We start from the raw sequence: 11,648 nt of genomic DNA on the forward strand, positions 1-11,648 counted from the left end.
AACCAAGCAAAATGAAATGATGTCAGACACTTTTCATAAGTATTCCCAATGAAATGAGATTATAATTTGATATTAATGTAATCATAATGTAATAATGATTCTTATGTAACATAATGAAGGAAATAAAGATTAAGATGCAATTTCAAATATTAATAGTATAACATGGAATAATACCTTTAGAATAATCTTCTGCACAGCAGTTTTGGGGTTTCTGTATTCCAAACGATAGTCTGGTAACACTGTTTGCCAACCAAGCTTTTCTCTTAGCCTTAATATATGTGTTACAACATCATCATCCTTTGGTTCTGATTTGGAACATTAAGATCCAATAGAAGGGTGAATATGGGCATTATTTAAAAGTAATGTATAATATGTCAAACATTTCTACATAGATAAAAAATTTAAGTGGTAAGTTTACACACACTATAACATTGGAGGAAAAAATATAGCTTAAAATTGAATTTTAACTGAAGCTGGAAAGAAGAAATAGTATTTTTCTATTTAAGAAAGATATTACAAAAGACGTAATTACACAGGTAGTAGCAAGAAAAGACACTAGAGCAAAACCAGTTAGGAGGATTTCCTGAATAAAGGCCTAAGCTGGGGCGAAGGCACTAGGAGCAGAAAAGAAGGGAAGGCTATGCAAGATGCAAAATATTCTTCCTGAGATTACTCTCATGCACTAGATACCTTTCAGACCAAATCTTTCTCAATCTCAGCAGCCGACAATGCTCTCCTTTGTGAAACATTCACTTTTCCTGGCTTTTGTGCACAATGACCTCCAGGCTTTCCTCTTACCCTTGAACTTCTTCTCTTGGTGAAACAAATCATGGGAGAAGAAGCATGCCAAAGCCATGCTGGCAAAAACAACAATGCTGTGAACTTGCTCAAGATTTTTGGTCCTCCGGAAATCAGAAACACCAGCTGAGCAAAAGAATTTTTTTTTTTAATTCACTGAGAGGAGGGGAGGCAGAGACTCCCGCATGTGCCCAGACCGGGATCCACCCAGCATGCCTACTAGGGGGCAATGCTCTGCCCATCTGGGGCTGTTGCTTCATTGCTCAGCAACTGAGCTCTTCTTAGCACCTGAGGCAGAGGCCATGGAGCTATCCTTAGTGTCCAGGGCCAATTCACTCCAATTGGGCCATGGCTGCAGGAGAGGGAGAGAAAGAAAGAGGGAGGGAGGGAGGGAGAGAGGGAGAGAGAGAGAGAGAGAGGAGAGAAGCAAGAAGGGGAGGGTAGAGAAGCAGATGGTTGCTTCTCCTGTGTGTCCTGATGGGGAATTGAACCCAGGACATCCACACACCGGGCCACTGCTCTACCACTGAGCAAACCGGCCAGGGCACAAAATAACTTTTACACTAAAGATTAAATGCGAGTTGAACTATGCCATGAAAGAGTGTCAAGATTTGTAAAGGCACCACAAGACCCTAAGAGTAATTTCCTCTTTCAATTCTGTGCCTGAGCTACCTCAATTGTCTCACTCTGGTCTGGGCCTTGTCAGCTGCTTAAATGTGGAAATACATTTAAAATACTTAGTTGAAAAGAAAGCTAATAAAGGTATAAAAGAGAGAAGAGGTATTGAAAACTAATATTAGGAAATAGTACAAACTGTATGTTCAGCCAAGAGTAATACTACAGACTCAGATATGAAAACAGATATCAAAGCAGTGTGGTGTTGGCACAGAAGGAGAAAAATACATCAGTAAAACAGGTTAGAATCTAGAGATATGAGAATTTGCAAAATACAACCCAGTAAGTGAAAAAAAAGTAGTATTTCAAGTCAAAAGAGAAATTATTAACTGTTCATAATTTGTAATGGGAAAGTGATTAGCCATTTAGAAAAATACACAATTATCTATGCAAGTATATCTGATTATTATAAATGGATAATATTTATATGTGGATTAGAGAGCCATATATAGACGGGTTAGAGAAGTAAAGGTAGAAAAGAAAATAATAGAAATATTAGAAGAAAATATAGGAGAATATGTTTATAATGCTGGGTAGGTGAAGGCATCCTGAAAAAGAATCAAAGCATGTTAAAAGGAAAACTATAAATTTCCTTAAACTAAGCAATTTATACAGAAGAAAGCCACCATAAACAAAGTTAAACATAACTAACAAATTGGAAGAAATGTTTAAAACCTATATTAAGAGGCTAGGGATCAAAATACCAACCATTTTAAGAATTCTTCCCAACCATTAAGAACAAATATTTTAACAGAAAAATAAGCAAACACTATATAGGAACAGGCAAATGGCCAATAAACATATGGAAAAATGTTTTACTTCGTTAGTAATCTAGGAATTGCACATTAAAAGGACAAAGAAAAAGCTGTTCTCACCCACCAGTCTGGTAAAAGTTAAAAAGTTGGAAAATATCAACTTAACTGCTGACAAGGACATTCCTTGAATGCAGTGTTGTAAAGTAGATATTAACACATCCATTCTTGATGGTATTTTGGAAGATTTAACAGTTGGGAAATGGAAGTAGTTTAGGACAAGTTTTTATATATATTTTTTAATTATCTAATTTGGAAATGAAAGAATCATGGATATTTACTAAAGAACAGGCATTACACACTTAAGATTGGAAGGTGACGCACTCCCCTCGCATGTGTGTGGATGGTCTGATCCCAAGGTAGCAATCCTTTATCTTAGAAATATGAGGAGACTGGCCTACATTCCCCTTTCATATTGAGTCAAGAATACAGATACCAAGGGCAAGGGCAAGAAATTGCCCCTTTCAAGAGACAGCCTTCCAGAGGAAAAGCATGAGAGAAAAGCTAGGGGGCAGAATAAAGACTGAATTTATTTCGTCTATGTAGACACAACAATAAAAGATCTTCTGTTATAGTCACCATAATAAAAACTCATCAGTGAGGCCCTGGCCGGTTGGCTCAGCAGTAGAGCGTCCGCCTGGTGTGCGGGGGACCTGGGTTCGATTCCCGGCCAGGGCACATAGGAGAAGCGCCCATTTGCTTCTCCACCCCCCCTTCCTCTCTGTCTCTCTCTTCCCCTCCCGCAGCCAAGGCTCCATTGGAGCAAAGATGGCCCAGGCGCTGGGGATGGCTCCTTGGCCTCTGCCCCAGGCGCTAGAGTGGCTCTGGTTGCAGCAGAGCGACGCCCCGGAGGGGCAGAGCATCGCCCCCTGGTGGGCAGAGCATAGCCCCTGGTGGGCGTGCCGGGTGGATCTCGCCCGGTCAGGCGCATGCGGGAGTCTGTCTGACTGTCTCTCCCGTTTCCAGCTTCAAAAAAATACAAAAAAAAAAAAAAAAGAAAAAAAAAACCTCATCAGTGAGTACTGAGGCTAAGTTCTAGTGCCCCCTCCTTACAAACTTATAGCCTTGAAGAAGGAATATTACAGAACAGGATCTTCAGCAGTAGTAACAATGAAGACAGTGGTTAAGGAAGAGTTCTGACATCTAAGGGTAAAATTCCATATTCACTTCCTAAGGATGAAAATAAAAACTGTCTTTTAGAAAGTTTATAACAGAACTTCTACTGCCTGGGAATTTATAACGTAATTGAGGATATTATTTTAGTCTGTGAATGTGTCCTCATAATGTACTATATGAAAACGATTAAAAGAATAATCCTGATGGTAAGTGGTTTGTTCATTCTAAGGAAAGAGGTCAGTCACTGCAGACTAGGGTCCTCCTGGAGAGCTATATAGAAGACTCACAAAAATGGACCTTAATATAAGGCTGTAGGTGAGTGAAAAGGGAAAAGAGAACTTCCTAGAAAAAAAAAATCATTCTATAAGAGTAAATTCCAAAGGCATGAATCAATATGAATGAATCTCAAAACAGCAGGCTACAAAAGGATATAAGAAAATGTCATGAATGTGTATATTTTAAAATTTCATTAAAGTATTATCAAAGTATATAAACATGTGTATGAATGAAATACACATATCATTCGTAGGTACATAGCTCAACGAATTTTCAAACATTAATGCACCCTATAACCAGCCCAAAAAGTCTGCTTTGAAACTCTAATTCCCACAGGACCAACCACTATCCTGATTTGGTATTTCAGCAAAAAACAAAAAAGCTTCCTTTTTTCCTAGAAAACTTAAAAATATGTATTAATACAAATAAGAACTTCAGGTATAGAGAAAGTACAAACTGGAAATGTGAGTGGAAGAAAATCTGTTTAAACATGTTATTTGGGGATTTAAACTCTATGCCAAAGACACAAAATTATTAAATATAATGATACCATAAAGCTCTACAGAAAGGACAACCATCAAAATTTATCTTATTTCTAGTTCTATAGCCATAACCTTCATATTTTTCTTAATTAAGAACATAGACATTGAATAGTTTGTCAATTTTTTAATCTGATATTTTAGGCTTTCAAAAAGATTGTAAACAATTGGTTAAGCCACCAAACACAAAATGCAGTAAGGTTTCTTCTAAAATCATTGTTCAATATAAGCACACAAAACCACAGAATAATTTGAAAAAGTATAAGGTCTTTTAAACAAGCTGGGTTCGTAATATCACATACCTGTTCTATCATATGATACAAGCCTTTTTCCCTTGGCTTTTAGACAAGTGTGAGTTTGATAAATTTTTCCCTTTGTTTTCTCTTTCTCCTGCCAGGGAACTGGTTCTGGGGCAACACCTTGCTGAGTTCTATTTTCTTGAAGGTACTCTGAAAATAAAACCATTACTAACAATAGCCAGCATGAGCCATAATACCATGGTAATTCTATATACCAGCCCTGGCCAACATTTTCCACATAAGTGAGTATTTATCATACAGTATTTGTTTCTTTCTGACTTATGTCACTTAGCATAATGCCCTCTAGGTCCATTCACATTATTGGCAATGGTAAGATTTCCCTCTTTTACATGGCTGAATAATGTTCCATTGTGTGTGTATACATGCATACATATATGGGTGTATATCTACTGTGGTATACATACATATATATGTATATATGTATATACACACAATTTCTTTTTATTTTCTTTTTTTGTTATAGAGACAGAGAGAGAGAGATAGGGGCAGACAGGAAGGAAGAGAGATAAGAAGCATCAATTCTTTGTTGCAGCACCTTAGTTGTTCATTGATTGCTTTCTCATATGGGCCTTGACCGTGAGGCTACAGCAGAGTGAGTGACCCCACGCTCAAGCCAGCAACCTTGGGCTTCAAGCCAGTGACCATGTCTATGATCCCATGCTCAAGCCGATGGCCTTGGGGTTTTGAACCTGGCTGCTCTCCGTCCCAGTCCGATGCTTCATCTACTGTGCCACCACCTGTTCAGGTTCACCACAATTTCTTTATCCTTTCATCCACTGATAGATATGTAGGTTGTTTCCATGTCTTGCAAATAATGCTTCAATGAACATGGAAGTGTAATATATCTTTTCAAGTTAAGAGTTTTTGTCTCCTTTGGCTAAATATCAAAAAGTTGAATTGCTGGGTCACATGGTGGAAAGGAAGATGAAAGAGAAGAGGTGGACCCCAAGTTCCTACGGACACGGCAGAGGCAGAGCTCCAGAGCTGAGCCAGTGGAATTTAGCTGAAAGGAGAGGGGGAGCTGCCCGAGACAAGAATGTATTGCAGATGGGGCGGGGGAGCTGGAATTTAGATGTTTCCATTTGATCACCTTTATTGTTCATTTTTTATTTTTATAAAATAAGAGGCATAGTCAAGTAAGAGAGGTTAATAGTTAAACTGACAGTTTAAACAGATGTTATGATGAATGGGAGGGAAAAGTAGGAAAAGACAGAAAATGACACCAGGTAGCACTGAGCCCCACTGATGCTGGAGACCGTGAATTAGGAAAAAGAACCGATCGATGCAATTGTGCACGTACGTTTTCTGCAGAAAGGCTTACCAAGCCAAGTTTAAAGCAGAGAAAACTGACAGCAAAGCCGATTAGAGCTAAAGGTCTGCCAATCTGGGTGCAGAGGAGAGAAATGGGACAATGGCGGTGAAGTTATTGGTAACAGAGAGGCTGATCTAGGATGAAGTAAAGACAAGAATGGAGACCCAAGAAAACCGTTATTAAAGGGAGGACACAAAAGAGCTGTGCCTAAAAGGAAGATGTGGTTGAAAAGAATTACCATATTTTTCGCTCCATAAGACTCACTTTTTTCCCCCCAAAGTGGAGGGGAAAATGCTCGTACATCTTACGGAGCAAAAAATACGGTATTTTATTAAATTATTTTAACATACCATTTGGTTCAGAATATTTTTTTCTTATTTTTCTCCTTAAAACTCTAGGTATGTCTTATGGTCAGGTGCGTTTTATGGAGTGAAAAATACCGTCAATATTGAAAGTGGCAGAATTTGGGAGAAGGAAGAAAGACTAAAAGAACGGGGTTTTGTGGAGGAGTAATCAGGATCCTGGTAGACAAGAGCAACAGAGCAGGGCCCCAGAGGGCACTGGGGACTTAGGAGGATGCTGACCCACTATTAGGGTCTTTACCTCAGGGAAGAAAAGGGGGGCACTAGAGAAAGTGATGTGAACTGTAAATTGCTCCAGGAATGTCAGATATTCTTGGTGGTAGCAGTGACATCACTGTTGTCATTTCTAATATTATGATCATATTTAAATTATGTTTCCTTTAAAAGAGCGTGTTTATATTAAAAAATGTTGCTAATTGCTATGACCAATGAAGTTAGTAAAGTACCAAACCTTGTATTTTGAAAGTAGACTCTAGTGTTTCAGTCTATGTCACTTGTTAGATTGATTTGATGCTATGCAACTCATTTTCATCTCCAGAAAAGAAAAATCAACATGCCTGGATAGTAATTATCCCGATAAACTTCTTCTGGCTTTTCTGACGTCATGGGTGCAGAAAATGTTTTAGGTTTCAAGGTTTCCTTTTCTGTCATTTTAGCTGGTTGGCTCTCTGATGGTGTGACACATTCATAATTTGGCTCTTCACATTTTAAAAGCCTAATATGACAAAGAAAATAAACTGCTGTGGTTAACATTATAACTTAAAGTTTAAATCTTATTCTGTACTTTACAATATACTATCCTTCAAGCAATGTTTGGTAGGCACTTTGATAAGCAGATCTAAAACCTGGAGAGTCTAGTTAAATGCTAAATAGGCTTAACTGATATTAAATTTTTAAAGCTGGAAGGAACTTAAGAATCCTCATCTAATTTTAAAAGATGAAGAAATGTTACTCAACTAAGAGGCAGAGTAAGGGCAGAATACAGTTTTCTGGCATTCAATACTCATCCATTACCCATCTTTATAACACAGTAACAAAAGCAACTACCAACATGGCCCTGGCTGGTTGGCTGGGTGGTAAAGCGTCAGCCTGGCGTATGGAAGTCCTGGGTTCGAATCCTGATCAGGGCACACAGGAGAAGCAACCATCTGCTTCTCCACCCCTCTCCCTTCTCTTTCTCTCACTCCCCCTCCCACAGCCATGGCTCAAATGGTTCAAGGAAGTTGGCCTGGGGCACTGAAAATGGCTCCATGGCCTTGCCTCAGGGGCTAAAATAGCTTGGTTGCAGCAACAAAGCAATAGCCCCAGAAGGGGTGGGGGAGTTGCCAGGTGGATCCCAGTCACCAAGCTTGTAGGAGTCTGTCTCACTGCCTCCCACACTCAATTAAAAAGAACAAAACAACAACAACAAAAAACAACCACCAATATCCCATATCACAGTTAAAACCAAAATCTTCTCACAATACATTAGCCAACTATCACTTTGTAAATGCTGGGAAAACCTTGTCATAAGAACAGAATCCAAAATCAACGTGGACAACTGACTTATGCCATAGAGCCTATTTTTAGAAAGCAGAGGAAGTTCAAGGTTCTGTAAATATACTTCCCCATGGGGGGAAAAATATACCTTGGTATATTAAATAGTACATGAAGAAGCTAATAATTCTCTTCAAAGGCAAGCACAACTTCTATGAACTTGTTTGGTGACAGCGTTATTAGGCATTCTTAAGCCCTTTCTTTTTGAACACTTTGGGAGTCTCATTTGTTTATAAATACCTTGAACAGTTCTCCCTTCATTGAAATGTCTATCCATATACTTTGTTCTTTTTTCTTTTTTTTTGCACTGATTTACTGTTGTTTTTTTTAACAATGTTTAAGAGTTCTCTTCACATTTTGCATAGTAATCTTTTGTCGTTTTATGTGTGAAAATATCTTGAGGTTTGTACTTCTCCATTTCTTGAGGATGTCTTGATAAACATAAGTGCTTAACTGTAATACACTCTTACTTATCTGTCTTTGCCTATATGGTGTGTGTTGTTAATGTCTTGTTTAGAAAGTATGTCCTCACTTTAGGGTAGTGATAAAATTCTTTTACTTTCCCTAACAGTTTTAAAGTTTTGCCTTTCACAGGTCTTATAAGTCAGACATAAGTCTTTAAATCCTTGAGTTCTGAATATGATATGATGGGCAGATCTGATTTCTAACCCTTCCTTTTCCCATAAGGATATACAGTTGTTACAGCTCTGTTGCTAAATGCTCATCTTTGTCCTCACTGGCCTGTCACACCAAGTCTGCCATCACTCAAAATGTCCAGTTATCTATCACTGGTTCTTTATTTTTATTTGTCTGTCCTTGTTTCTGTATCACACAGTTTTAATTACTATAGTTTTGATAGCTATAAGTGCAGATCCCTAAATGTTCTTTTCCTTAAAGAGTGCTTACAAATTCTTGGCCCTTTGCTTTTCTGTTATGCTCTTATTTAAATTTTATAATTTTCTCCATAAAAGTCAAACACATCGTTCTGAAAAGAATTCTTTCTAGGCATTTTATTTTTTCTGACTATTACAAATAGGAGTTATGATTTAATTACATTTCCAATCCATTGCCGGACTCCAGAAATGAGGTTCGTTTACAGATACTGATTTTAGTCTAGCAGCCGTGCTAAATTCACTTACAAATTATAAAATGGTGCAAATTCTTTCTTTCTAGATAATCACTTCATCTATGAATGGTAATAGTTGGTCTCTACTTTTTCAAGACTTACAGTTTTCATTTCTTTTTGCCTCCCTCCCCCTTTTTCTTTCCTTACTGCCCTAGGGACCTAGGATGTTGAATACAATGACAATAGCAAGCGTCCTGGTCACTTTTCTGATTGAAATGCTTTTAACATTTGACCAGTAAATATGATATGTAAATTCTAAGGTTTTTTTTTTTCTAATTTCTTTTTCTAATTTCCTTTCGGAGCTCTCACCTTTCCCCCATGAGTAATCCATAAAAGTATGTTTGTTTTTCAGATATTATGTTTCATCCCCAATGTATGGGCTTTCTACTTAACCTCTTGTAACTGACTTCTAATTTCTCCGTCTGTTCTGCACCGCCATCTCTGACCCACAGTCCATTCCCGGAACTAACCACCTTTGTGGGAGTTCTCGATTGTTGGTTAAATTCTCATATCCATCAACCTCTGTCACTTGTGTGGCATATTCATGGTTGGTCTGAGGGAAGGAGAAGGCAGCCACGGTCCCACTATTAGGTCCCACTCCCAAAGAAAGTAACGTTTTCTGAACTCCAGAACCCTCACCAACCTCACATGACACCTGGCATTTTTCACCATCAGGCGGACTCAGGACTAGCCATATACTGCTGACACTTCAACCTCATTATATCGTTTTTTACCTTGGTCTTGTGTTGTTTTTCTTCCTGTTCATGTTTCGATTTCTTGATGTTGAATCAATGGGTCTATATGTTGCCATATTTTTTCTTTTCTGAATAAAATGAATTACTAGGTTGTAAAAGATATTTTTTAATATAAAAGATAATTTCATAGCTACTCAAAACTGTATATATTATATATATTATATAATTATATATATTATATAATATTATATATATAATATATATAATATATATACACACCAGTGTCACTCTAACAAGTTCAATTAAAAAAATAAAAAAATTTTAAAAGCCTGCACATAGAGTCTCCAAGTTCTCAGGAGGCTTAATTTAATGCCCCTGCTACCTTCAAGTGTGTCTCACACACCCTACAATTTTCAGACTCTTCACTCTGCTTGCTATCCTTCCCGGGCAGTCTCCAGGTAGCCTAACTCCCTTTCTTAAGCAATTGTGTTCCTTCTAAGGTTGATGAGTTTATGTAAATACAATTCTGATTTACTGTCCTAAAGATAATGATAATCTTCTCAGGGGAAATCATCCCAAAGAACTGAGGGAAGCAGACAGAACAGATAATCTGAGCTGATGAATTCTGTTCACCATTCACTGCGCACTAAAGGAATGCCCTATCTTAACAGCATTCCTCAGCTAGAACAGAACAAAAGGGATGATATAAAGAGGAGAGGGTCTCTTTATGACTACAGAGGGAAATCTAACAAGATACAGAAAGTGTCCAGATAAAGATGAGGCAGTGCACGGAAGTAAACCCTAACTAAGAACTGAAGCCAAGGTGCTAGCCTAGAATCAACACTGAGATAGAAAGAGCTTCAACTGGCAAGCAAACAAACTTCAGACAAATCAAATCAGACAGACCGAATCGGGCCAGGGACAAAGGAGTCCTCACTAGAAGTGATAGAAATCTCTACATCTGGCATGAAACAGACAACTCCAGTATCCACGTGGGACAGGCTACCTAGTGAGGAGACTTGGGGTGCAGAAAGAGTTCCAGTCAGAACCCAAACAGTACCAAGAGTGGCCACAGAAGGACCACTCACTGCAGCCAAGAACTGAAGGACAGAACTTGGGGAAATACTCAGGGGAAGATGGAGAGACAGATGTAAGGAAGAATCCTACCGGACTGAAAAGCAGCCCTGAATCAAATCCATTCTGGATCTGCAATGGAGTGGAGATCAGCAGAGTGTTTCTGAAAAAAGGTGCAAGGGGAAATATTTTATGCTTGTGGGCTAGAGGAAGAAATAAAAAATATTATGTATGTACTTATATGACAAAATAGAAAACATATTCTCACAAATGTTTCACTGAAGAAATTCAATATATCATAAGAATAATCGAGTATCATTTTTTAAAAGGCCTATTCATGGGAAAAATAGAATGCTTTTGAGAGGGATAACGTCCTTGATTGGCATTCAAAGTTAGTGTTACCCATCATCCAATGCCTTTGCCAAAACCATTCAGCTGTGGACCATGACAAAATCAAGTGGGAGCCCAAATGTAAGCCATGGCCGGTCATTTGCCAGTCCTTCCCACAGAGGCTGTGCCAACCCAAATCCCTGCTTCAACTTTGGAATGGCTCATGTTTCGTGCCCGCCGTTACCACCAAACAGCCGATAAACCGAAGGAAAGTGGTTTAATTGCACAACTAATCAAACAGTGTAAAAAAAAATAAATGAGTTATTCTTTTTTTTCCTATGGGACAAGTGAAAAATACTAAGTTAACCTCACACTTCTCCACAGCAACATTCATTTCCCTGGGGGAAAAAGAGTAGCTTAAGAATTTTATACAGAGCCAAGTCCCAGGCAAGTCTGAAGATAACATTTTCAAACACACAAAATTCAGGAACAATATCACTCATTAAACTTTTTTTGTAAAACATATGTGATAATAAATCCAACCAAAACAAAGATGAAGGCAAAAACATGCTAATAAGGAAAATAACAGGAGATGACGTCAGAGTAATGGCGCGGTAGGAAGCGATACCGATAAATCTCCCCCAAAACTCAACAAGATCTTCAACCAGAAACAGAAA

At 38.2% G+C, this 11,648-nt stretch overlaps 1 protein-coding gene across 1 annotated transcript in view; it reads right to left on the bottom strand.

The window, feature by feature from the left end:
• DNAH14 (dynein axonemal heavy chain 14) overlaps positions 1-9,683 on the bottom strand; it is a 207,252-nt gene extending 197,569 nt beyond the window's left edge. The window contains exons 1-4 of the mRNA XM_066252726.1: positions 9,607-9,683; positions 6,793-6,925; positions 4,519-4,663; positions 175-305 (exon numbers count right to left, since the gene is read on the bottom strand). Of these exons, the coding sequence (XP_066108823.1) occupies positions 175-305; positions 4,519-4,663; positions 6,793-6,925; positions 9,607-9,683 (486 nt within the window). The remainder of the gene's footprint in view (positions 1-174; positions 306-4,518; positions 4,664-6,792; positions 6,926-9,606) is intronic.
• Between the last annotated feature and the right edge of the window lie 1,965 nt (positions 9,684-11,648).

This window comes from Saccopteryx bilineata, chromosome 1 (assembly GCF_036850765.1).
Source record: "Saccopteryx bilineata isolate mSacBil1 chromosome 1, mSacBil1_pri_phased_curated, whole genome shotgun sequence".
Lineage (NCBI taxonomy): Eukaryota > Metazoa > Chordata > Mammalia > Chiroptera > Emballonuridae > Saccopteryx > Saccopteryx bilineata.